General features: G+C 49.8%; 1 protein-coding gene across 3 annotated transcripts in view; it reads right to left on the minus strand.

Annotated features, from left to right (window-relative positions):
* Nucleotides 1–14765: 14765 nt before the first annotated feature.
* The window catches only part of SLC39A11 (solute carrier family 39 member 11), a 357393-nt gene continuing 344251 nt past the window's right edge, over nucleotides 14766–27907 (minus strand). For all 3 annotated transcript variants that reach the window (XM_053569888.1, XM_053569889.1, XM_053569887.1), the window contains 3 exons: nucleotides 19956–20054; nucleotides 17465–17623; nucleotides 14766–16417 (listed from right to left, as the gene is read on the minus strand). In XM_053569888.1, the coding sequence (XP_053425863.1) occupies nucleotides 16339–16417; nucleotides 17465–17623; nucleotides 19956–20054 (337 nt within the window). In that variant the 3' untranslated portion in view covers nucleotides 14766–16338. The remainder of the gene's footprint in view (nucleotides 16418–17464; nucleotides 17624–19955; nucleotides 20055–27907) is intronic.

Here is a 27907-nt window from a genome sequence, read left to right on the forward strand (position 1 = left end):
AGACTCAGCTCTGCACATGCACAGCAGAGGGGCAGGGTGTGGGACCTCTGCCTGGGCATCAGCCACTGTACGGGAACTGTTTGGGATGAAATTGATGAGGATGGTGGTGCTGATGCTGTAAAGCACCTGAGATTTTCCCCACATCCCTCAGGGCATCCCCACTCTGAGGCCGGGGACCACCACTCTGGAATCCCTGTCCTGGATTCTTTCCTCTTCCCAGGGCATCTAGAGGACAAGCCCCTTCTGATCGGAATGATTTCCAAATACTCAACATCTGGAAGGAGCTGTCACAAAGGCCCCCTTTGTGTAGCTGGGAAATGGGCTGGCAATAAAACAGAGCCAGACCCTTCTGGGCTGGGAAAGGGGCAGGAGCAGGGAGGGGTTTGGGAGGAGGACCCACGAGAGCGAGGTCGTCGCCCAGAGCCGTGTCCCACCGGCGTGAGACGGTAGGTAACAGCCTCGCTTGGCCTGTGTTTCCTCCCTGCTTCAGGTACGGTGTCTTACTATTCATGTAAAAGAAAGTTTGAAGATGTGGACCTGAAAAGCAGTGGGATGTGATAGGGAGAGAAAGATCAAATAAAACAGAAGCATAGTGGGAGGGGTGGAGGAATTCACTCAACACTGGGGTAACAATTGTCAGGCCTAAAAGAGACAGCAGGAAAGCAAACTCTGTGCAGTTGTAACAGGGGAAGCATCCCGACTCCCTCCCTAACCTTCGAGTCGCATGTTAGGAAAGCAGGTGGTCCAGGTGCCCTTGCAGAACCTCGTCCCCTTCGTCCCGGCAGGTGTCCATGTGTTTGTGCACACCCCTGAGGCAGATGGGCGGTGTATGAACAGACCGTGAGACGTCATGGTTCTTGCTGCCTGTTCTGCAACAACCAAGCAGCAGCTTCCCTCCTCTGCCCAGGGCATCTCCAGCCCTGAGGCAGCCTGAAAACACCACAGGAGTCCCCTTGGTGGAATGTTCTTGGGAGACAGCAATCCTGCTATGCCCAAGTCCCTATCAAAAAGTCAGAGACAGAGAGCCATATGCTGCTCCTTTCTAAAAGCATCTGAAAACTGGTTGGGCACAGTGGTTCACGTCTTTAATCCCAGCACTTCATGAGGCCAAGGCAGGGGGAATGCTTGCGGCCAGGAGTTTGAGACTAGCCTGAGCAACATAGCAAGACTCAACAAAATATAGAAAAATTAGCCAGGTGTGGTGGGTGCCTGTAGTCTCAGAGACTTGGGAGGCTGAGGCAGAAGGATCCCTTGGATCCTTAAACCACAGGAGTCTAAGGTTGCTGTGAGCTATGATGATGCTACTGCACTCTAATGTAGGCAGCAGAATAGAGCAAAGACCCTGTCTTTAAAAAAAGAGGGCAAGGTGGGAAGAGAAAGAAAAAGAAAAAAAAGCACTTGAAAATAAATGTAGGTAGCACTTGCAGAATCTGGGGGCTAGAATGAATCTCAGGAATCTGATCACAAATGGGCTGTAGATGGACCACTTGCTTTAGACTCCACGCTTTGTTAAAAGTGCAGAGTCCCAGGTTCTGAGGACTGCCCAGAGAGCAGAAATTGGGAATTGGGATCCAGGAATCTACATTTGGTAAACTCTATGGGTAACATTTTAAATGCACATTCAGGTGTGAGAAGTCCTGGTCCAATCCTGATCTGGCTTGCAGAAGTGCCTTCCTTCCTAATGTGAGACATGTGGCTGTTCTTTCAATTCTGACACATCTCCAAGGCTGCGTTTTCTTCAGAATTCAGACAAGCTTTGCCAACTTTCTCTTTGTTTATCTAATCTGAGCTTTCTAAGCACCCTCCCTGTATGCTTTTATTTAGCACAAAATATGTTCTGGGTGAGTTCCTTGTGTATTGTCTTATTTGATATTTGTGACTTTCCTTTGAGTCACAGACGGGAGCCAGGCAGCTGCAGAGGCAGGTGAGAGTGAGAAAGGAGGTTGTAGGAGAAGAAGGGCCAGGCAGAGATGAAAGGACACACTTCCCTGTCTCCACCTCTGGGAACAATAAGCTGACTCTGGATGTGCCCTGGTTATTTTTACAACAGAGCTCAGGCAGTGTTATCAAAACTCAGAACAGCCACATTTGGAAAAACTAAATTATACTCTTGTTTTTCCAGACTCCCTTGCAGCTAGCATTGGCCACATTACATATTTCTGACCAATGAAATGTCACAGGGAGTCAGGTAAGATGCTTCTAGGGAATCTTTGACTTTCCTAATAAGAGGGAAGGATGCAGCTGGTGCTGGACACCCCTCTTCCTCCAGCTTTTGGTAGTGTCTTAGTTCCCAGGGTTGCCGTACAAATTGCCACCAATTGGTGACTTGAGACCATAGGAATATATTCTCTCACAGTACTAGAGGCCAGAAGTCCAACATCAGGGTGTCAGCAGGACCATACTCTCTCCATAGGCTCCCAGGGTAGAATCTTTGCCTGTTCTGGTGAATCTTGGCATTCTTTGGCTTGTGGCAGCATCACTCTAACCTTTGATTCTGTCTTCACCTGGCTTTATTCCCCACATCTCTGTGGGTCCTTCTCTGTCTCTTATAAGGACATGGTCATTGGATTTGGGGTCCACTCTAATTCAGTATGATCTCTTCTTGATTCTTACCTTAATTACACCTGAAAAAACCCTATAAGGTCACATTCTGAGATTCCAGGTAGAACCCGAATTAATTTTATTTAATTAATTATTTAACCCACTACAGACAGGGGTAGTATGATTTATGGAGCTGCAGCAGCCATTTTGTGACCCTGAGAGGGCAACATGAGGACAAAAACGAAACAAGCACAGACTGGCAGAGCAGAGAAATTAAAGGCTAAAGGTTAAGACAAGTCTCTGGGCACAGTCATGAGCTTCCACTCCTGGGAAGATCAGGCAATGAGAGCAGAGTGGTAGGGAGTAGTCAATATCAGCTGTGGGGAGTCACACAGACCTGTGTTTAAATTCCAGCTCATTATCCACTTCCAAGAGGGAAACCCAGAAGGGTTATCTCATAGCTCTGAACTTTTTTTTTTTTTTTTTTGCAGTTTTTGGCCGGGGCTGGGTTTGAAACTGCCACCTCCAGCATATGGGGCCGGCGCCCTACTCCATTGAGCCACAGGCACCATAGCTCTGAACTTTAATTAACTTCTCTGAAGACAATTTTTGGGGAATGCACAAAAATTGTGCAACTCACTCCCCATTCTTTACCTAAGAGCAGCAACTTTGTCTTACTTATCTTTATATTTCACATGGATGGTATGTATACACAATTAATTTATATTTGTGGGCCCAAACTAACCAATTCAACATTTGCTGAATATCAGTAGATGCTTTTAAAATACCTAAGCTTCAGTTCCTACCAGTGAAATACAGACATCAACTGGGCCTAGGTCTAAGCACGTGTGCTCAATGCCAGGTAGTGAAAGACCAGGTAAGTGTGGAAGGGTAGGTGTGAGTCATTCTGCTCCTTCCTTATACCCTGAATGAGAGCAAATGAATTGTGATCAACATAATTTAGGTGTGCCATGGAAGTTTAACTATAGGTTTATGTCTGCCAGGAGATAAACTGATTTGGAAAAACTAAATCATACTCTTGTTTTTCCAGACTCCCTTGCAGCTAGCATTGGCCACATTACATATTTATGACTAATGAAATGTCACAGGGAGTCAGGTAAGATGCTTCTAGGGAATCTTTGACTTTTCTAATAAAAGGGAAGGATGCAGCTGGTGCTGGACTTCCCTCTTCCCCTTTCAAAGGTTGAAAAACACACTGTTCTGAATGCTGTCTGTATTCTAAGGCTCATGTCCCTTCTTACACCTTCACAGCTTGCTTTGGCCAGTGTAGTCTCTCACACAGCATATCACTCTGACTCACTCTCCTGCCAACCTTTTCCTCTTAGCAGGACACTTGTGATTACATTTGTCCATTGGGAAAGTCCAGGATGATCCCTCATTCCAAGGTCGGCTGGTCAGCAGCCTTAATTCCATTTGCAACCTTGATTTCCTTAGCTATGTAACGTAAGATGGCCACAAATTCTGGGGATTAGGATCTAGACATCTTGGGGGCCCTTTATTCTACCAACCATCCTGGGCATGTTACAGCTTTGCACAAAAGCTCCGTCATTTTATTTAGGACAAAGGGAAGCATGGACCTTAGGCAGGCACACACACTGAGGGTTATGGAGTGGACAGGCAGCAGGAGGCAGGTCCCAGTGGTGCCACTGAATTGTACTTCATGCATTTCACAAGATGCACACCCTTATTTGGGTAAGCAAACAGAAGCCTGAGGACACTGTCACCTTTTAAGGTTAGAAGTCAGTCAATAATGTCTAAAACCAAAACAGGGGGAGATGCCAGGACAAGCGCCGTGTCAGAAAATGGGAGGAAAATAGCAAAAGAAATATCTCAACTGGAATTTAAGCAGGTGCTTCTGCGGAGCAGATTCAGAATTGGCGAAAAGGAGAGCATGGCTGACTTCCTTCAAAATCTAGTTCTTTGACTTACTCAGCTTTGTTATTTAATAAATAAAAACAAAATTTCAATTTAAAAATAGAAAAAATGATTTGAAGCACCTATTGCAAAAACCAGGATGTGCAAAGAAAATGCCTACCCAGGCTGTGGCCCTGGCTGGGCTGGGTCAGGCTGGAGGTGTCTGGGGGGACGTGAGGTGGCTCCCTGCAGGTGTCACCCTGGAGCACAGCCAAGATGTGGATAAAGGTCCAAATTTGCCTTCCCCAGGTGGGTGTCCAGTGTTCTTTTGGTCCTCCCAGGTAAAGGGCAGGAAGTTGAGATGAAATCCTGTATCCTCCCCCACCCCCGCTTTTTTAGGAGCAGAGTTGAGAAGAGCAAATCAAGAGAAGAAAAGTCAAAGGCTAGTTCCAGGGAAGGGAAAATGACCATGAGCCATTCCTCAGGCCACATCTGCTTCTCTAAGCCTGGCCTTGGGGAACAAAGCGAAGATCTTTATCGCCCAGTAGAGCTCTGGCACGCAGAGCGCTGAGCGTGTGATACACCTGTCTCCACCGCCAGGCAAATGAGTGGGTTCGCAGGCAGAGGCCTGCCCTGCCAAACAATGCTCCCCTTTGTCCCGCCCAGAGCTCAGGAGCCGCAAGGAAGCCAAATCCATCAGCACTTGTCAGGGCCCTTGATGTGCACAATGCAAGTTACGATGCGCACTCCCCTGGAGAGCCCCGGGCCTGCAGCAGGCGGCATTCGCTGACACGCAATGTGTCACTTAGCCTTCTCCAAGCTAGGGGTGGGGCCCCACAGAAGTGGGCCCTGGGCCCTCATTCCCAGAAGCCAACCAGAGCCAGAAAAGGGGCTGCTGAAACTCTGATAGCCTTTTTCAAAGAGACCCCAGAGAGCGCTGCATGAAGAAAATCATTTCCCCCTGTTGTAAGGGGGCTCTTATGGTGACTTCTGCAAACAAAATGAGGGACTCAAACCTGTGGGTGTAGCAGACAGCTACACTCATGTAGCAGACAGCTCAAAGGATAGACCAGGGAAGAGAGAGATTGGGAGTAGGAATTTCCAGTGAGATTCCTGCAGACGCAGCACCCCCAATGAGGCAGCAGGCTTTGTAGAAGTTTGGGGATTTTGCGGGGCCAAAGAGAACCTGGGAAAAGCCTCTGTGGGTGCTGCCCGCATTTTTATGTGTGTTTCTCGACACATCCTGCAAACCAGACCACTCTTGGCAGTCCTATTCTGTCCCGGCATCCCCCTCCTTTTCCTTCCTCCAGCTCCATGACTGCCAGCCAGCAGGCCAGGAATATTACAAACGTTTTCCTTGGGCAAACAACTGTTCCTTTGCAGACACCTAGATTGATCCTGGCACTCAACACAGAGGGAGGGAACTGAAGACATGGGTGTGTTCAAAGTCTGCAGTGCCCCTGGGGTGGGGGCATTGGCACCCTCACCTGGCTGTGAGGGCAAGGCAAGTTCAGAGTTATGAGTGCTGATTCCTCTGGGGTCCCACCCCCGCTCACCCCGCAGGCCTATTCTTAGGAATAAAACAAGCTAATGAATGAGTTTTGAGAAAAGCACAAATTCCCTTAGAAATCCAGGATATTAAAAAAAAAAAGAAATCCAGGATATTTGAGCTGAATAATATCAACTAAGATTTTATTGTTTTTTGCCAAAGACCACTGCTTAAGTTAAAGCAGTAAGATATATTCAATATACAAATTGTATAAATTATAGTTATATCATAAATTATAGTAAACTTATATAGTCAATTATAGAGTAAATTACAGAGTGACACTTTTTTGAAGTGTGATAATGATACCGGAGTCATGTAGAAAAGAAATCTTTTCCTTCTCAACATACATACTGACCTGTTTATAAATCAAATGAGAAGATGTCTGGTTTTTTGTTTTTTGGGGTTTTTTTGCAAATAACAAAGAGAAGGCAGGAGGTGAGGGGGACAGGGTTGGCTGGCAGTCATTGGTTGTTGGAACTGGGTGATGGGTACATACTTGAGGGTTCATGACACCATTCTGCTTACTTGAGCCCAGGTTTGGAATTCTCCATAATAAAAAATTGAACAAAAACAAATTTTAAAGATCAAGTCATAGAGAGTAAAACCGAATCACCAAGTGTATGAACTTATATACACACTGTAAAGCAAACAATCAGATCTGGCCTTGCTTTTAAACTATGGTGGCTAAAATAGATTTAGTTTTGTTTGTTTTTTTAAACAGACAGTAAGAAGGTGAGGAATCTCCTGCCAGTTATCAGACAGTAAACCACTCACCATTTTTGGTATGATTATGGAGCAGAACTTACCTTTACTCTTAAAATAATTCTGCTGTCGTATAACAGATTTATGTCACAAAATTAGAGTTCAGGTAGAAGGTTCTCTGACTTCCAGACAGCTCCTAAAGACAGGATACATTTTGATTGAGGATGTAGGCACGCTTTTAAAAAAGCTGTAGGAAAAACTTACCTGAGCTGCAGGAAGGGTGAACAGGCCAGGTGTAATGGCTGGCAGTGATCACTTTTCCTTAAGGGAACTTGGAGGTAATAATTTGGAAGACATTGCTATTATTTTTGTATGCTGTTTGAGAGACTAGCTTTCCATTTTTAACTAGTACATTGGTCAAGCTAATGTTATCCACTTAATCTTTTCCTCTTGCTATTTTTATTCTTAGCATTTGTGTTAGTCAAGGCTAAGATTAGAGAGTTAATAGGGAAAACAGCCAGTGTAATATTTGAATTGTAACCAACATATCCACCTGCCTATGTGCTCTTTCCTTCTGATTGGCAAGATCTTAGCCTTTTTCTCAACTTATTTCAGCATTGAACATGCTGGGCTGGCTCAAGTCCTCTTTGTACCTGCCAAGAAAATCTAACTGGATAATGGTGCTGACCAATTAAAAGGCCACGGGCAATACAGGAAGTCAATGCTCCAGCAAAAAAGCAGGGCACCAGGTGCTCATGGATGATGATATCCTTAGGGTGGAAACAGGTGACACCAACCCTGACCAATAAAAGGGGGTAAAAAATGGAAGCTGAGCTCATGGCAGGAGGAAGCCGGGTGTAGGTGGTGGTGGCAGCTCTGGGCAGAGGAAGGTGTGTTTCTGAGGGAGACTGGTGCCCTGTTTGATGCACCTTTCCAAACCACAAAGCCCGGCATGGAGCTCCCTGCCAAGGCTGATCACAATCTGCAGCGCTATCAGCATTGTCATCTCTTATACAGACACACATCCAGTGCTGTGAATTCTGGAGACGCTCCCTTGAGGAATCTCACCTTTTCCCAAAGCCCCGCCAGGCCCCAGGCAGCACATTTCTGCGGGGATGCCAGACACTGCCCATCTTCTCTTCCTCCCCCTCTCCTGCCCCAACCCTAAGCCACCCACCTGTTTTCATCCTTGTCTTTCCAAGCAAGGAAATGAATATTCAGAGTGCCAGAACCCATTAAGGAAAACATCCAAAGCCATCCTCCCTTTAACCTTGTGTTTCTGGTGCCGGGGTATCCCACAGACTAAGAGAGCCCTTTGCCTGGTGGAAATGTGAGGATGATGGTGGGAAATTGGCATCAGAGATTTTTTTCTGGTTTGGAAAAAGAGGATTTCACTTTCCGGCACCTGCCAACCTAATAGCGTCTGCCAAAAATTCTACACTAAACAAATACACACACCTACATCACCCCTCCTTCTAAACAGGCATAACCTACCCAGTAAGGAAACAGCTCTTACAAAGGAGGACGATGTGGGTTCGTGAACCTTTCTGGTTTACAGAGTGTGATCCATTTTAATCTCTGCCAGAGGACTTGACAGTCTATTTTGCAAATACCTCCCTTGAAGTTTGGGCTCTGAAGCAAGAAAGTTAAAGCTGAATTTTGACCTAGAGGATTTTTGTTATTGTTTTAAGTCTCAGGAGGTGTCTAAGTTCATAGCCTCTTGCAGATAGAGTAGTGGGACTGGGTTTTTGGCTACTGTTTTCCCTGTCTCCTACTTCCTTTCCTTCCAATGTTTCCTTGCAAAGAACATCCAACGGCTGAGGCTTTCATAGCCACTATCATAAAATGGAGCCTCTTGCACGCTAATGTGTAAAAGCTCCTGGACCAAAATAAAAGCAGTAACCAACATTGAGGTGTCCCTGCGCATCCTGGCGGGTATCCTTATGGAAGGGGAGACTTGCTTTTGTGCTCAGCCCCCCCTGCAGTAAGGAAAGAAGACAGAGTGGAGGGAAAGGGCCACAAAGAGTGGAGATGCCATTGCTGATGGCATCCCATGCTCTCAGCATCTCCAGTTCTTGTCCCTGGGTCATGTGAAGAAGCCCAGCATTGGCTACAGTCCTGGCCCACAGTTCTGGGGATCCATCTATGGAAACCCCTCAGAGGAGAAGAGGGCAGAAAGACCAGGGATCCCCATGGGTCACAGAGCAGAGTCCATCAGTCTGGGCATTGGCCCCTTCCCAGCTCACTTATGCCTTTCTGGTATTCAGTGTACCACGCTGAAGGGTGTACCATGCAAAAGAGAGAAAGCAATCACATCATAACTATGTGTTGTGTGTTATGTTTAACTTGACGGATGACAAAGATGACCCTGCACCTATGAAACCAACTTACATCTGACCTGGGTTTATAAGCCAACAGACCATGGCAAAGGTGACGGGATGTCACTCCCATGACTCTGTGACATTATATAAGACTCTCTCTTGCCAGCTGACCCTAGGCCTTCCTGCTAGCTGGATGCAGTAAGCAGCCAAGCTGGGAAAGCCGTGTCCCCAGCAGCTAAGGGAGGCCTGCAGGTGGCACCCAGAAGGGCTCCAGTCCCCTACCCATGAGCAAGTGAACATGCCGACAACACGAGTTAGTATGGATGCAGATTCTTCCCTAGTCGCACCGCCAGAGCTCTGAGAACATGGTCTGGCCGACATCCTAACTGCAATTCGGGAGCCCCCAACCGAGACCCGGTAAAATGCGTCTGACTCTTGACCCGGAGAAACTGAAATAATGGATGTTGTTTTAATCTGCTAAATCTGTGGTAGTTTGTCACACAGCATTAGAAAACTAAGACAATGATCGTCTCCCACCTACTTACCAGGTAGGATCCGCGTCCCTAGGGAAGACGTCTACAGATTCATAAATCATTTATGCACAACACAGGCTTGTTAGGAAATGAAAAAATGTACACTTGCAGTAACTTCACACATTAAGTTCAGCGAGCACTTTCACTGGAAAAGCATAAAGGGAGGAGATGCCTAGTGAAGAAAAACTAACCAGGTTTACACTTAAGTACTAATCTTAAGTTGGTTCAACTGTTTTGTCCATGGGACACCATCCAGGGCACAGTGGGGACTTGTGTGAGCTGCAAACCCAATTTATACTGCATGTTGAACCTTAAAATGCGAAGGTCAGAGGAAGGGTGCAACTGACACCCTCACTGCACAACTACGGTGCAGTTGCTAGCCTTGGAACCCAAGCCTTGTCTAGGGCCTCCTCTCTGTGTGTTCCCTGGACCTGTCCTGCATTTGTTTTCCCCGGGTGCACCCGGGCCTTCTGGGACATCACAGATTGCTCTTGCAATCAGTGAAGGGAGATGCCAGCCTGGCTTTAAACCCTGGCGTGGGTCCTCACCGGTTCTATAGGCCTGGATCCACCCCCTCTCTGCTAGGTGCAGAGAGGCCAGTGGGAGACTAATTAACAATGTGGCTCATTGCAAAGTGCAAATGTCAGGAAAGGTCCCACGTGATTTCCAATCTGATTTTTTTTTTTCTTTTTAATTTGGGGGAAGATCACATCAGGTGCAGGGATGCTGGCATACAGTTCCAGAGAGAGGTTGTGAAGACTCACAGGCCTTTCCTTGGACTAACCCAAGCCTGCTGCCCTAGCTGGCTCACTCTGGAGGTCCTCTAGAGGATGCTTGGGGTCTATCAGGGACCTCAGTGGTAGTTCCAAGGGACAGGCAGTGGCCATGCAGGGCCCCTCACGAGCGGAGCCTGGGCCCTGTCACCAGGAGAACTGGAAGGGCGGAGGGCTGAGGAGGATGCAGAGGCCAGCTCAGGGCCGTCATGCTGTCTGTCACCTCCCACCACCCTGGATGGCCAGCCCAGCCTCCTGCATCCAGCTTCAGCTCTTCCCTGGGCAGGAGAAGTACAATTCTGGGCTGCCTCCCTCCTGCCTGTGAGTACACCACCACTCCTTCCCACCGTTGTGGGCTGGGCTGTGCAGGAAGCCTCCGTGCAAGTGAATTCACCAAGTGGGGCTTCTGTAGCAGCCCAGAGCACCGCAGGCTGCCCTGAGACGAGGTCACCTTACAGCCAATGAAGACGGAGCTGTGAGGATCCTCACTCACAGGCGCCCCTTCCCAAACCCTGTGCCTTATTTTGAATTTGTACTGCTGTATTATTTTTTTCCCAACGCTCTCCAAATTAGAGACCTTTCAGGACTCCTAAATCAGGATCCACCCTTGGAAAGGGCAATGGTAACAGCCAGACCGCCCACGGCCCCCGGGAAGCCGGGATCCCTTTGGCTGTGCTGCTGGTCTCGAGTGGTCGCGGTTTGGAGGGCTGTCCCCACAGCTCCGCCTTCGCGCGGCGCGCAGCCTCCCCCGCGCTGCGCACTCGGCCAGGCGCCTGCAAAGCCCGGCGCCCCGCCCGCGACCCCGCCCCGCCCCGCGCAGGTAAACAGCCCCCTGCAGTCTGCGGGACCGCTTGGGGACCTGTGCCGGCGCCCCAGGGACTCCCAGGCTCGAAGGCCCCTCCGACTGGGCACCCCGCCCCGGGACCGTGTCCTGGGACAGGCAGCCTCGCCTCACCTGGCCCTCGGCAGGCTGGGCAGAGTCGGATCACACCTGCCTGCCGCTGGGTGAGCCCGAAGCACTGGCCAGAGGAACAAGACCAAGACCTTGGGAAGGGACTCCCGTCTTTTGGGAAGCCCCTGGGGCAAGTGCTGGGCCCATGGGCGCGTAGGTAAAAATAATGGAGCTGTATAATGAACACACATTTCAGATCTATGTTTCTGTTGTATGTAAGTCGTGCATAACTTAAAACAGAGGGAAGCTGGAAGCTGACCAGCAAGTGAATTCACTAAGGCAAGGAAGCCTCAGTAAGCACGAGGGGGAAGAACAGCTGCTGGGGGCCCATTTGCACAGATTACTCCTGACTCTTGACCCAGGCAAACTGAAATAATGGGTGTTGTTTCAGTTGGAAATGCCCCATTTGCAAGAGTCATGTACAGATTCACCCAGCAGTTATCCAAGGGGCAGGTGGGGCAGGACTCAGGGCCCGGAACCCTAAAAGAGTAGGCCAGGCAGGGGCCAAGTCAGTTTCTGCCTCCGGCTGACTCCACTCAGGGAACAACCCTGCCCCTGCATAGCCACACCTTGGCGAGTGGAAATTCCTGGACTACACATTTCTGTAGGTGAAGTGGGGATAATAGAATACTATCAAACTCAAGGGGGATTAAGGAGGTGAGAACTCACAGCACCCCTGCCCAGTGCAGCGTCAGTGCCTGAGTTATGGTCCTGTGCTCAGCACAGCAAGATGAGGATGTCCCCTGTCTGGGATTCAGAGAAGCTCCAGAGCTAATACCCACCACCCACCCCTCTTCTCTTCCTGCCAGACACCTGGAAGGAAGGGAGCTGTCCGTTAGCGGCAGTGGACGGGAATGAGGCATTGGACAGTTGAGGGTGTGGGGCTTGCTGGCAGACCTGAGAAGCAAAGCCCAGCAGCTTCCAATAAGACACTGGCAAGCTGGGCAGCTCCCAGGCACTCTAGGACAGTTCTGAGATATTCACTTACCTCTTGAGTCCACACAACTGAGAAACTAGAAAACCAAAGAAGTTCTACGAGGGCTGTCTAGAAAGTGTCTGGCCATTTCTAATCCTATTTTTCACAGGGCGTGGCTGGATACTTTGCCGACAACCCTCATGTCTTGAGAATTGCCTGAATTTCTACACTGGTAAAATCATAGCCTGTCCAAAGGAAATTGGAGCATTGATTAGGAAAGACTAAGACCCAGAGAATCCAAATGGAAGTAAATGGATTTGGACAATTTGGAGTTCTCCGCATCACCCATCCTCAATGAGCCTCCTGTGACAGCTCAAACTCTGTCTTCTGAAGCACTTTTTTTTTTTTTGTTTTTTTTGAGACAGAGTCTTACTGCATCATCCTGGGTAGAGTACCATGGGATCATAGCTCACCACAACCTCAAACTCTTGGGCACAAGTGATCCTCTTGCCTCAGCCTCCCTAAGTAGCTGGAACTACAGGCACCTGCCACCATGCCCAGCTAATTTTTCTACTTTTAGTAAAGACAGGGTCTTGCTCTTACTCAGGCTGGTGTCAAACTCCTGAGCTCAAGCAATCCACTGGCCTTGGCCTCCTAGAGGGCTGGGATTAGAGGCGTGAGCCACCGCACCCGGCCTTTGAAGCGCTACTTGAAGACACTACAGGTGCTTTGCCTGGCTTGCCTGGGCTCTTCTTGTGTCCTGTAGTCTCCAAATGGAGTTAGAGCCCAGCACTCTTCAAGAGGAGGGGCAATGGCAAATTCAAACCAAGGAGGCTAAGGATTAGAAACCAACATAAATGTCAGGGTTCTTCCCATTTTTATTCATTAATTTAGGGAAAACACATGTAGGAATGGATTTTTAGGGTGTTTAATAAATAGGCGGAAGACATAATTTTAAGTGGGTCTGAAGTTTGTGACAGATACTTGTTGCAGAGATTCTGGATTTACAGTGCAGGCGTGAGAAGCTAGGAGTGACTTCTGAGCCTCAGTGCACTGGCTAGTGGACACCAGGTGATTATCCCTAATGTGTTGGGTGTCATCTGTGCCCCACACTGTCCCTCAGGTACTGGGTCATCTAACACACTCATGAAATCCTATCACAAATTGGAAATGGCATATGTGATCCTGGGCCTGATCAGGTGCTGAAGGCACAAGTCATTTGTATGTGCAGGGGGCTTATTCCCATGTGCCTGTTCCTGACCCCATCAGTCTACCTATGGCCTCGAGGGGAGGTTCCTGAGAATGACTGAGTGCAGCTTGCAGATGGCGCTGCACAGTACGCCAGTCTGCTCCATGCATGGATGGCAGTGGTGCTATATTAACAGTTCTGTAAGGATAGTGGGTGAAAGGGAAAACCTTCCAGGGGAGAGAATTCAAAGCACATAACTCTATGTCCCCTTTGCGTGGAAGGAAGGAAATGTTTGATGTAAAAAGCTTCACCTATTTCTGAGCAGTGACTAATGGTCTGGTCAAGAGCCCCAAAGCAGCAAGATTGGAGGTTTAATGATTTGGATAGCTTTGGGGAGACCTGGATAGCTTCACCTCTCAGAAGGAGCCAAATTTGAGCATAATTGTTCTTGATTAAAAGGTCACCCCAAATCCCCACTTGGAAGGGAAGGCTCTTAATAATTAAACGGACAAAGACCCTCTTCTCATGTGTGACGATTTCTTTTCCTAGGGACATCACTGCTTTCTCAACCGATTCATGTACAAAAGTGGCCATGACAACAAAGCTGGAAAGTGACAGATTTCACCCTCTTAGGCAGACCTGGCCCTAAGTGTACACAGCCATTGGGGCTGACCCCTGACCCGACACTGGCCATACTGTGGACCACTCAGTCGCAGACTCATTACTTTTGGACTTCTTCCACGATGGAAAGGGCAGTGATTTCTCCTCACTGAAACCAGCTCACATTATGTCTGGGTTTGGAATTGAATTCTCTGCCTGTCATACCCTCATGGCACGCTATACAATAATGCTTCTGACCACGAATTCACTTTATATGAGAGAGGAAAGGCAGTGGATGATAGCCTGGCAATTTGATCCTGTCATCCAGAAGCAGTGATATGTATTGAACCATGACATGACTTATGGAAGACTTATTCTGAGAGTAACTCAGAGACGATATGTAATGAGGTTGAGATATTGTCCTTTAGGATGGTTGATTGCTCTAAACCAGTGAACGTGACGCTGTCTCTCTCAACTCCAGGCTCAATAGGTGTGGAGAAAGGGGCAGTCTAACTCTGTGCTGTACCAGTTAGAGTTTTAGTACCCAGGAGAGGAAGGTTGCATACCTGGGGCGAGAGGATCACCTGAGCCCAGAGTTAGAGGTTGCTGTGAGCTATGACATCATAGCACTCTACCAAGTGTGAGGAAGTGAGACTCCATATTAAAAAAAAAAAAGGAGCCTGACTAGCCCTTCTCATCTGAGCTCTTTCCTTCGTATCCACTGGTGTCAGGTGGAGATGTAAGTCCCAACTTAGTAAGCTCTCCCTCATCCCTGGAAGGAAGCAGCTTTGAGGACTGAAGGGGACACAGGTCATCCACAACAATCTCCCTTTTATTAATATTAATCACAGTTATGAGGTCTTGTCCATCAGAAAGCACAATTTCCATCATGTAGCACTACATACAAAGACATAAAAATTAAAACACACACCAAAGTAGTTAAGCTCGACCTGTCACACCTCTGAATTGTCATCAATTTTGATCATCAGTGCTTTTGGAAGAACCTATGTATATAGACCCAGGCCAAGGTTGGCCTTTGGGGCCTTAAAGCATTCACGAGCAGAAGATTCGGCCTTGGAAGCAGCTGAGCATGTAAACTCAGAGGGCAGGCGCTGACCCCAATGCCTGAGCCCCGGGCTCTCGGCTGCCTGCCTTCTCAGTGGAGCCCACTCAAAGTCCCACGTGCTCCTCTGACCAGCTAGGACCTTTCGCCTCAGCTGTGTTTGAAAGAGGTCATATCACCCACATGTAGACAGGAGGAGGAGGGTGGCTTCTAGTCTGGTCCAAGTCATTCATGAGGGTCCTTTCGGGATGACAATTTGGCTAAAATTTACCCTAAAAGGGAAATGTAAAAATATCATTTCTTCTCCTGCCGTTCTTCCTGTTCTAGCCTAAGCCACCCGGCTAACCTCCAGCAAAGCCCATGCCGCTCAGGAGCTTGCAATCAGGTTATACCGAATGTTCAACAGGGAAGGAGCCCCTGCAGATTCCAAGTGCCTTTCATTCCCTTACGTGAACCTGAGTGGCTCCCTCCATCAGTATAGGGAGAGTTTGAGCTCTTGCAATTGGCTGGTGTCCCTAAGTCTCTTAGAAATATGAAGGCTGTAAACTTACCAAAATAAATGCCTGGGGGATTTGGAAAGCGCTTTGCTCTTAGCGTCCACTGAGAGCAGAGGACAGCGCCTATCAAAGCCACACTATCGGCTTTTTGCAGGGCTCCCTATGTGTTCACAGTTGTCCGAATTCCCTTAACATCAACAGTATCGATCTTTTCCCTAAGCAAAAAAGAAAGATGAGTTGATTTTCTTCCCTTTGTCGCGCCCCCCTCCCATGCAGTATCTCCCCTTGGGAGAGGTAGAGGAGAGGTGTGTCCTTCGGGCTGGCTCAGCCTTGGAAAGCAGGTTGCTCGGTTCATGATGTTCCGCTTCTGGTATTCTGGACGGTAGAGGATCAGTAGCGGAGGAACAGGATGGGCACACGAGACATGTGCCGGAGTCCCTTAGCCAAAATGCTCAGGAGGCTTGTCTCAGTAGCTTGCTTCTGTGGGTAAGGAACTGGCATCTGGTCTAGTGAGGGAGACCAGAGGGACCAACGCAGAGATTTCCCTCATCTTTATGTTCTTGAGAGTCCCACTGAACAAAGATTCCATTCAGTGGCCAACATAAAAAATTTTTAATTCCACGACACCTTGAAATTCCAAAGAAAAGCAGTATCTCCCTCAAAAGCAAGGTAAAGATTGTCATTTTAGAATCAGAGTCAATCAGGATAATGAGATGAGAGGAGAAAGGAAAAGTGTTTTAATGTGAAGGAAGAGGCTTGTGGTCCCGTGGAAACCAGCCGCCGCTGCCTCCTTGTGCTGCCCTGCCGGAGTCCGGAGCATCTCAGCCCTAGCCCAGGCCGACGTCTAGTGACATCATCACCACGAAACCCAGGATGGAGGCCCAGGACGCCAGCTTCCCATTACCACTAGGAAGGAAAGAGAGAACTTAATGCCTCCTCTACAATGTCCATTTCCAATAGGAAACATACTACTATTAGTCGTGGTACCATTTATTGGGACTTGCTACATGCCAGGCAGACTGGATAACTCACATCATCCCAAACAACCACGTCCTGAGGTCGGTATCATTATTATCATCATTTTACTGGTGGGGAAGCTGAGGCATAGAGAAGTAACCTGCCCAAGGTCACTTATCATAGCTCTGGAGTCCATGCTTGAATAATTTTTGAATAATAATGCTTGAGTAATTATTTCTTTTTTTTCTTTCTTTCTTTTTTTCGAGGCAGAGTCTCACTATGTCGCCCTCGGTAGAGTGCTGTGCCATCACAGCTCACAGCAACCTCAAACTCTTGAGTTTAAGTGATTCTCTTGCCTCAGACTCCCAAGTAGCTGAGATTACAGGCACATGCCACAAGGCCCAGCTGTTATTTTATTGCAGTTGTCATTGTCATTTAGCTGGCTCAGCCTGGGTTCGAACTCACCAGCCCTGGTATATGGGGCTGGCTCCCTAACCACTGAGCAACAGGTGCCAAGCTGAGTAACTATTTATTAAAGCTACTATCTAGTCTGACCTTATGATATTATTTTACCTCAGCCTCAATATTAATCTGCTATAAAAACTAAAATGAAACCAACCAAGCCCTCATCCCTCTGACACCTGGCTATAGGTGGACGATGAGAATGTGTATATGTTCCTTGGGCTGACAGAGAGCTAACTCATCTCTCCCCTTAACCCAGCCCCAGAAAAATCTCGACAGAGAGACAATATATAAAAATGGTAGTCTACTTCACAGGAGGGACAGGGGCATGACACTGGTTGATCTCCCTGGCCTCTTGCCCTTGACCCTCTGTTAGTTTCAGAGAGTACAGTTGAGGGAGGAGTGGACATGGTCTTGGGAAGGGGCAGGAAGGGGTTGGAATAAGGAAGTGAGAGCAAATGAAGAAAAAGCAGATCCCAAGGCTGGGACGTGGGTTGGGACCAGGACAGGAACAGAGAGGGGGAGCTCGCATACCTGATCTGTGCTTCAGGGATGATGTCGTCCATGACCACATAGATCATGGCGCCAGCTGCAAAGGCCAGTGCATAGGGCAGGATGGGCTCAGCCAGCACCACGGCAAAGGCACCAAAGACCCCCGCGAGGGGCTCTACCATGCCACTCAGCTGCCCGTACCTACAGCAAGAACAGAGATATGTCTCACTGCGGGGAGGGTCAGGCAGACACCCCATGTGTCCAGACTCTCGACGCAACCCTACAAGACGGACACAAGCCATTCCACATCTTATCTGAGCAGGACAGTGAAAAGCTCGTCCCTGTCTCCCAACCACCTGCTTCTCCCTCCACAACTCCCTAGGAAATAGTTACGGGTTCTCTTTGGGCTTTAGGTTTTTTTTACATGGTCTTTAAAAAATAACAGCATTATCGAGATACCATTCACATGCCAAACGACACACCCATTCAATGTATAGAGTTCGGTGGTTTTTAGCATATTCATGAGGTTGTGCAACCATCACCACTATCTAATTCCAGAACATTTTCATGCATTAGCAGCCACCCCCCATTTCTCCCTCCTCCACCCCCTGGGAAACACTAATCTACTTCTTGTTCTTTATGGATTTACCTCTTCTGGCTATTTCATATTAAAGGAATCCTATAATATGTATAATATGTGGTCCTTAGGATAATGTCTTCAGATGTGTGTCTGCCACCTCCTGGATCAGCACCTCATTCCTTCACTGTGTGTTACCCAGACATTCCCCAGTGGACACCTGCATTGACCTCTGAGCGACAGGACTCTGATTAGGAATGGCATGGGCATTTGCCAAGGACAGTTGCATCTGGCACGTTTGGGGGTGCATTTGAAGGGGCTATGCTCATTTACCTCCCCTGAAGAGCTGGGCCTGCCTGACCAGGTGCATATTGCGAGCCTATCTCCTCAACTCCTCATCTTAGATTAAGGTGTGTTTTCTCCTTTTAAGAAATCCCTTTATTTGAGCTAGTGGGGGTGAGGGTGTCACTCAAAAATCAAATGAGCTCTGATGGAAACAGCAGCACATACGAGGATGGAGAATTTTAGGAGCAGGAGATGAGCCAGAGCCTGAACCCCACAGACAAAAGACCCCTGCCCCAGGTAGAACACAGACAGACAAGGAGCCGGGCACCCCTCTCCCTGTCCCTTACCGTGGGCGTTTGGTGAGCTAAACTATATCTGAGCCTCAGTCCCTCCATCAGTAAAATGGGGCGAGGGGTGTCTGCCTGCCCAGCCTCCCCAGACGGCAGGAAGGTAATGAGGGTGACGGGTGGGGATTGTGGATTTCGCCTCCTGCTGCTTTGTCTTGGCCGGGAGCAGACAGGGGCATGGAGCGGACACTGGGAGCCACAGCTTCCAGACTCTCCGGGCTTTCCTGCATGGGTGGGCAGAACGGGAAGCTCTTTGGTTTGTAAGATTCCTGGCTTGGCTTTGTTGCACCAGGAAAAAGTGGGTTTATGCCAAGCCCAGACTGGAGTGGGGGGGAAAAACAGTTTCATCCCAGGATCTGCATGCTGACCACAGGGGCTCACCTCCTTCCCTTCATCTCCCCCGGGGCTGCATGAAATGACCGTCCTGGATTTCACACATCAAAAAAATAATCTTTCAGGCCACCTTGCCCTGGCTCCTCCTAAATGCTCTATTCCAGAGACTCCAACAATGGAGGCAGAGATAATAAAGGGGGGACATTAATAAATTATGTGCAAGAACTTGAAAGTTACAGGGCCTGTAAAATGGATGGCATTTTAAATTTGTAATTAGCAGTGCTTTTAAATGCTCTTAGCATACATTCTAGAGTAGTACTGTTTTAACAAGAGGAATTCTGAGACTCAGAGTACCGAGTGGAGGGCCAGAAAGTCCTGTTCTACTCAGACTTCTAGTCCCAGGTGACTCATGGGCCATCTGATTCCCTTCCATGGCTGGGAGAAAAGGGGACTCATCACTGACACTGAAAGGGGACAATTAAGGAACACACCAAAAAGCCCTTTGGGGAAGATGAGAATACTCAGTGTGAGTGCCAATGTCATCACCGGCATCCCAGATGCTGTCAACAGGGTCCTGGTCTTTTCACTTGGACAGGGAGCTATGGAAGGAGTTACTGTAACGTCTCTTGGGGACGGGCAGAGGGAGCGTAAGTGTAAGGTAAAGCACCTGACATCTGGAGTGGACATAATGTCTACTTTGCTCCTTCTGATCTGAGGATACAGAACCTAACACGGAATGGCCAGGGCCATCCACGGAGGGTTTGGAGACAGGGAACACAGACATCCAGGCTGGGTCAGGAACAGGTCGCAGGTCAAGAGGTAAGTTTATGTCTTCGGGTCTCCCCCAGCCTCAGAGATATGGACTTCCTCAGGTTTTCAGTGTTCTACCTGAAGCCCCAGGCTCCAGATCAGAAGAGGCTGTTCTAGAAGGGGAGGATGCTCTGAGCACTTTGGCCGACACGACTCTGCCCTCTGCAGCTGGAGCACTCACCAGAAGGCTCTCCAGGTGGAGAAGCCGGCCCCTCGCAAGGGGAGACTGACGGCCAGGCCCTCGGGGAAATTCTGGATTCCAATTCCAATGGCCAGATTCCTAAAAGACCAAGAAGACATGAGATGGCGCTGCCTGGAACTGTGAGCCACGCAGTGCAGGAGCTCTGCTATGGTGCCAGGGAGCCCGCAGGGACCTGAGGCAGGAGGAAGAAGGACAGAGGTCGGGGCACTCATGGAGTGGAGGGACGCAGGTCCTCCCCCCAGCATCCTGTCCTGCCCCCAGGCACACTCTATCCTTATGCTGCTTTGGCACAGCAGAGAACACTGTCCAGCTGTCAGGACGGCTGAGTTCTGCCACTTGGCTATACAGCTTTGCCCACACATCATTCACTTTCTACACCTCCGTTGATTATATACAAATAGGGGATAACACCGTCTACCAGGAACGGTTGCTGAGTGAACCAAGGACCCAATAATGCCGTAAAGGTTCTAGCCCAGGCGAGATGCTCAGTGTACTTGGATTTCTATTCTCTTACATTTTATCCAGAAGTAACTGTGGAAATAGGTCACGGAAGTAGAGATGCAGACGCCAATGGTGGCACAGAGCTGGCCTGGGGCTCGGCTTCTCCATGGACTCTGTGTGTTGTGACCCTGTCACTGTGTTCCTTTGAGCCCCGGTGGTGCTCACTGTGACCCTCTCGCCTCCCGCCTCTGCAGGCCTCTGAGGGGCTATACTGGTTGGTGCCGTCTGAGAGCCTGCTCTGCACACAAGCCAGGTAGGGAGCGCAAAGGAAAGGACAAGCAGAGTGAGAGGGGGACAGATGCAATTCCCTGACCTCAGTGAGGCTTATAATTTAGCAAGACAAACCCTCATTGTTCATGCCGCAAGTTATTGCAGGTCAGCCGAATGTCACGTTGCAGGGGGCAGAGGCATGATCAGAGGGAAACGGGACCCATCTGAGTGCGACAGGAAGGCCATCTTAGGGTGTCTCCCCGGTCCAAGAAGCAACCCCCCCACCAACACCTATCTCATCAACAGAGATCTCCAGGGCATAAGAAGGTATCACTTGGTAAGTGATATCAGCATATGGCCTGAGAGTCTTGTGGGTAAAACAGAAAGAAAAGGGAAACTTCGTGGGCTCTCAGGTCAACCGGCTCACGTCAGTGCACCTGCTACCAGTGGAATCCACCTTCGGCTCTGGGCAGAGACAAGGGAGTCCTGCAGACCAGCAGCTGGGCCCATCCTGTCCTCCCGCCCTAGGGTCTCAGGACTGAACACATTCTCAGCCCTCAAGGTACTGTCAGGCTAGCTCTGGCCGGAGCCCTCTGTTCAGCCTCCAGCAAAGAATAGCAAGGGTAATTGCGGTGTTTGATATCTAGCCCCCATTCTGATTGACGGCTTGTACCACACTCCATGTTTGCTTCGGTTCCCCAGCTCGTGCACACAAGCTTCATCGAGTCTCACAGATCCAGACTCCTCAGGACAAGGGAGCCCCCGCCCTGGGCTTCTAGTCAAGGAGACTCTTAGGACTGACCCTTCCAGAATCTTGAACCTATAAACATTAAGCTGACATATAGTTTATCCCATCTGTTCTTGGCAACTTCACAGTGTTTCCTTTCAACCTCTTCCTATCAGCGTATCAGATTGATGGCATTTATAAATGATCAGTCCTTAATAAAGGAAATACTGTGCAGTCTTAGGGATGACAGGGCCATTGATCCATCCCTCTCAATCTGCATGGGAAACTGTCATAAGATGGTATGGACAGGAAGAAGACACCCCATCCTCGCAGGCCAACCGAGGTCCACAGAGGGTGCTGGCTGCACCACTGAGGGGCTGCTGACTCACTCTCAAGTTGACCCAAATCCTTGCCTGTGTTATCTAAGACAGGCTTTCCTCTTCCTCTTTAGAAGGGGCTTGGACATGCTCTAACCTCATCCCATGGTCTAGAGGACAACAAACTTTTCCTGTCAAGGGACAGATAGTGTATATTACAGGGTTTGTAGCCACTGAGCCTCTGTCACAACCACTCAACTCTGCCGTTGCAGTGGGAAAATAGCCACAGGCCATACAGAAACAATTGAGTATAGCTGGGTTCCAATAAAACTTTATTTACACAAACAAGTGGTGGGCCAGATTTGGCTTGTGAGCCATAGTTTGCTGACTCTGCCCTGATAGCCCTGTGGCCTGCAGAAAGATCTGACAAGATGGAGCAGAGACCTCAACATGGAGGACCCTTGTCTTTCCTTAGGTCCTTGTAGCTGTGCATGTGCAAGGTGTTTGGGCTTTGCAGTCAGATTTCTTACATCCAAATCTCGGACTGAGCTCTGTTAGCGGAGCTGCCTTCCATTTCCCCATCGATAGAATTCGAGGAATGACACACCTGCCCCCTTCTCAGAGCTGCTGTGATGACTACCTGCGATGGTTCCTCTACACCCTTAGTTTACGGGAGCTGGTATGCAGTAAGGACCCATCAAAGTCTGCCCTGGGGCTGACATGAGTGTTACTGGGTTATTGTGGTTTCAGGGTGAGTTCATGATAAAAGAGGTGAAAGAGAATATAATTTAGGGCTTTCCACAAACTCATGGGTCCTCTTTCCAAGTCAGAACGCTTTCCAACCTGAACCAAAACTCCTCTGCAAAGTCCCACTTCAAACAGACCTGGCTTGGCTGTCCTGCTGGTGGCCCATGGGGCTTGAGTTCCCATCAGCACTCACGCACCTGCTTCTGTTGATACACTTGTGAGATTTTTCACATCACTGGTGAGAGAACCACTTTTGGTAAGAACCACAGTGCAACCTTGGGTCTTCCTAATACTGTGCTCCTGTCTGCTTGGGTTGCACAGAAACTCCCAGGAGACGTGGACTCTCACTTCCCCCTCGGCTGGGATCCTTTCTCCTGTCACCTCCAGGCTCCACTGAGCCCCAGTGAATGGCTAAAGACTGGACACTTCCCTGGGGGCAGAGGAGGCAAAAGGATGGGATAAGCCCAGGCTCTACTCTTCCCCTGCAGAGCCCCAGGGGACACCTCTGAGTGACCTTGAAGATTATGTGCCAGGCAGTTGGGGGATGGCCTCACGCTTGTCTGAGAAGTGGCTCTTATTTAGGTCTCTGCAGGGGCTGACCCTATAGCCTACACATTCTCCAAAAAAGGCGTGATCTGTCCCAGTCCAACAGGAGAGGAGGGGGGGGAGAAATTATAGGTAGGATCAAAAAAGAAACAGAGTTAGAGATTTTTAGGAAAAACAAAAGTGTTGTTCTGGCTCATCGCTTTTGGAGTATGTATGTGTGTGGTGGTGTTGGCCCTGGCTGGCTGTCTCCTTTTCCTCCCTAGCTGGTCTCCAGGGTCAGAAGTTCTTTCTCACCTCCCTGCCTCTGTTGCTCTGCCAGGGAGGGCAGTTAGTGCCTGCCTCTGGGAGCTGGGCTAATAAACTCACTTCTTCTCATCTCTTGGGCCCTGGGTCTAGGAATCCAAATCTACCTTTGGAAGACATTGTTGCTCAGGTTGTGGGACCCCGACAAACATATTCTAACCAGCCGTGGGCAGAAACACAGCTTGTTCTAGCAGCTTCTGCTACCCAGCTTCGTGTCTAAGCTGAGCCTAAGCTCCTATCCAGAAGGAGGAGTCATTTGAAACATATTTCTGCTGAAGAAAAATGCTAAGGATGACTTGTTGCCAACATTTCATGAGCCCCTATCCTGATTGCCCGGTAGCTCCCCACATGGTTGAGTAAACACAACCAGCTGTCTTGAGATTTTTGCTAAGCCCTGAGCCCATGGTTTCTTTCCAATGAGGAAGGCCAAGGCCCTTGTGCACTGGAGACGGCACTGGGTGGTTGGCTCACAGTCCGCTGCTGTCACCTGACTCCAGGTACGTGACCTGCCCCCAGTGTAATCAGCAAGTCAGGGGTGGAGCACCCCGTCCAAAGTCTTTGCCATGATGAGGCACTGACTGCGGCCGTCTGCCAGATGGGCAATAGAGCCTTCTCCACATCCTGCCTGGGAGCCACCATCCTGATAAGCAGCACAGAAAGGCCATTCTTCTACCCGGGAGCCGTGCTAACTCTGCCCTGCCCCAGCTCTGGCACGGGCCGTCCAGCCCAACCAGATGCCGCGCCCTCTGGGTCCTGCCAGGCCCTTCCGAGCAGGGCAATGCCTTGAAGGTGATCCCAGGTCCCTCTCAAGCACTCCTGTGCTCTCTGCCCCACAGCAAGGGCTGGGAACATAGCTCCTCTGCCCTTCCCACCTTCATACATGACCCTTCTACATTTGGCTCTCCCCAACACACAGGTGCACACACACTCACACATGAGCCCCGCACGTGAGTGCCTCTGGGATGGGAATCTCGACGATGCCCCCTCATTCTGGCTCACTTGGACCTAGGGGGCTTTTGGGATGCAGGACTTTCAGTGCTGACCCTGGGGTAGTCTCAAGATGAGACTCAGAAGCACTTGGAAGCAGGGTAGGCAGCTGAGGTAACCTGGGGTAAGAATTTTAACTTGCCACAAAAGGATATATACAGAATCCTGGAAGTTGAGCATATTAAAAAAATAAAAGGCCCTGCCTAATGTTTCCAGCAGTCTAAGGCCAGTCCCCCCCCACCCCCCTGCTTCTGGACCTTTATACATTCCTCCCTCTAGGAAGACAGCTTCCCAGCGATCTTTTCCGTTCCATGGATGTCAGGTGAGGCTCCATGGGCTACTCTCTCCAGCCCAGCCCTGAGTGTTACCCAGGAGCTGGCCAGGCACAGCAGGGGTGGGGAAGAGATGGTCTCCTGCAATGGCAGGAGACACTTTGCTCTCCTCTTGGGCAGTGACACAAAGGAGCAATTCAGGCTGGTTAGGGGATGGGAGGCAGCTGGAAACCCCCAGGGGTGGAGGAACTTGAGAGCAGGTCAGGAAAGCATTGGGCTCATTCACAAATGTTGAGTCCCAGCAGACAGAGGGGGCTGGGCCCATCGGTATGCCAAGGAGGTGCAGGCGGTGGGGGGGATCCGTTCATACACAGGCTGGCATCTCTGGGCTGGATGTCAGGGCAGGTTGCTCCTGTCTTTCTTTGCTCTCCCAGCCTGGTCCCTCCATCTGCATGCAGGCAGATGGCCAGGGTCTCCCTAGTCTGCTAGGTAGGAAGGGCTTCCCTGCCCATATCTTCAGAGACCACTTATCCCAAGAGGTGGGTGACAGGAAGAACGACTGTCCTTGGAGGGCCATTGCATCTGCTTTTTCTTAGAGACATGACTCAGCTTCCCTGCGGGGCTGACTTCTTATCTCCTGCTGGGAACCCCCCCACCCTTCCTTTAAAAGTTGGGGCACTGAAGGTGGCCTGGCTCAGGGCCTTCATTGTTAAGGTAGCAGATGGAAGCATAGAGGATTTCGGTGCCTTTAAAGGCCAGGTGATGTGCAGCAGCATCAAATACATCCGGGTGGGACCCCCAGGTACAGCAGGGTGACTCAGGGAAAGCTATGAAAAACTCCATCTCTGCTTCATCTGTAAAAAGAGAACACAGCTTCCCGCTTGCAGGGCTCTTGAGCAGATGGGAAACCATCACTGTGAGGGGCCCATCCCAGCCCAGAGCCCAGAGTGGATGCCCTTTCCAGGGCGGCTGCAGTGAAAATTGCCCAAGGCTCATGAGCAAGGCCGCGCTGAGACTGGCACTCAGGCTCCTGCTCCCGTCCAGCCTCACGCCAGTTCCTTCTCCAATGGCTGTTCCTCTGCTTTCTCAATCTTATGACCTCCTGGGCAGAACCACATGTCCTGTGATAGTGACTTGGCGGGCTGGGAGCCTGTCCCAGGAGTCACTCTGGAATCCACCACTGAGCCCCAGGCATGTGGGAGAGCTCGCGCCTCCCAGGGAGAAGACCTGAGGAAGAGCCCTGCCTTCCAAGAACCTGCCGTCTAGCAGAAAAGACCGGCCTGCAGATCCCAACAGCACAGTACGGCACTGCTGAAGGCCTTAAGAGAAACACAAAGCCTAGAGGGCAGATGATTCGGGCAGAGAAAAATGACCCAGGAAACAAACCTTCATTAAAAAAGTGATGTTCAAGATGGACTTGGGAGGATGGGAATGGTTTTAATAAAGGCAGGGAAATGCGTTTTATGCCAGGAGGAGGAGTAGAGGACGTGAAGACTGGAGAGGCCTGGCAGGGTGAGCTGGCTCTTCCTTTCCCTCCCCTTCCCCAGCTCAAAGCCAACGTGCAAACAAAACCAAAAACCACACCGAGCTAACATCTCTCTCGTTAGATGTCCATTGTCCTCTGCAAATCTTTCCCACCTGAGTCTGCCGCCTTTCTAGGGAAAATCTGAGGGTTAAACAGCCCAGCCCCACCTCAGGTGTCTTCCCAAGGCCAAAAGCATGATGTTCCTCCCCAGGGCCTCCATCCCATCTTCGGGAGGCAGGCCCCTGTGCTGAGGGAAAGTCATTTATCAGCCATCTCCACTCACACCTTTGATTTAAAATACTCTCAGGCCCTTAGCATGGGAGAAGCTGCCGGGTTGTGTCAGCAGAGCATGTGCCAAGAGCCATGTAGACCCTCTGTAACCCCTGCGGCTGAGACCGCCTCAAGTCTCTCATTACCATGCCCATCAGAGGCAGCCTGAGGTTCTCCGACTTTAAGAAAAATGACACTGCGATTGCAGCCATTTATTGTCACTACCAGCCAGGCGTGGCTGTGAGCATTTCACTGAGGCGACACGCTGTGTTCCCTCAACCACCTTTCTGGCATTATTAATCCCATTTTACAGATGGGGAAACTGATGCACAAGGAGGTAAGTGGCTGGTCCCTGGGGCTACCCAGCAGGGAAGTGACAGAGCATGACCTCTTAATGGCTACTGCATATGTGTCAGGTTGTCTGGGTCGTGTGCAGACCCCTCAAACCATCAAGAGGGAGAGATGGACACCTGGGCTCCAGTCCCCTTCCAGGCACTGCCTCTGACCCACTCTGCTGGTGAGCTGAGGTTCTGGCCGACAAGGACAGCAGGCCAGGTGTTAACTGGAGATTTCATGGAGTTGGAACATCTCACCCCCAGCAGGGTTTCTCAATCTCACTACTATTGACATTTTGAGCCCCAATTATTTGTTGCGGGGTCCTGTCCAATGCATCATAGAATGTTAACAGTAGCAACCTCTCTACCATGACAGTGAAATTGTCTCCAGACATGGCCAAATGCCCCCCAGGGAACAAAACTGCCCTGTCTGAGTCCCACAGGCTTAGAGTGAGCAACAGTTCAGGTGAGCTTCTTCCTGGGCAAATATTGGAACAGATGCTGCTCAGACCAAGCACAGAGAAGTCTGATCTCACACATCTGAGAATTTCCAGGCCCAGTGGAGCTGAGTCTTCCAGGGAGCTTGACTGTGGCAAGATGGATTCCCAGGCTGGACATGAAAACAACACTTGCGGATCCCCAAGCCTCAGCTCCCTTATGCAAAGCCAGGAGTCACCCTCCAACTGTGAGCTGGATGAGGCCACCATTACCCTGTGTGCTCTGAACAGGCGCCACCTGGAGTTGTGCTGAGGGACACGTCTGCTTAAGCCCTGACCAAGGTTTAGTTCTGGGGTTGGAGGTGAGATGCCCTCAAGAAAGGTGGTGGGGGAGAGTCGTGGAGTCTCCTAAGAATTGGCAAGTGAGCAGATGGCACCCTGCGGCCTTGCTCTCAGGGCTGTAAGGGCATAATCCTGACAAGCCCCGCTTCACCCCAGCCTTCAGATCCTCCCCTGCAGGATGAGCATGTGTGTTCTTGCGTGGCAGGCCCCTGCATACTGTTTTGATTGTTATCGTCCCACCGTGAAAGGCCTGATTGTTCAGGCTTCGAGATGACATCACCAGCTTCTCACCCGGGCAGCCTGTCAAGGTGTTTGATGAGCCTGCAGGTGGGAAGGGGCTGGGTGCTCCCTGCAGGGCCGCCCGGCCCTACCTGCTTCGCGGAGCTGGCTTAGCACGCAAGGGATCTTCCCC

Source organism: Nycticebus coucang, chromosome 18 (assembly GCF_027406575.1).
Source record: "Nycticebus coucang isolate mNycCou1 chromosome 18, mNycCou1.pri, whole genome shotgun sequence".
NCBI classification, from domain to species: Eukaryota; Metazoa; Chordata; class Mammalia; order Primates; family Lorisidae; genus Nycticebus; species Nycticebus coucang.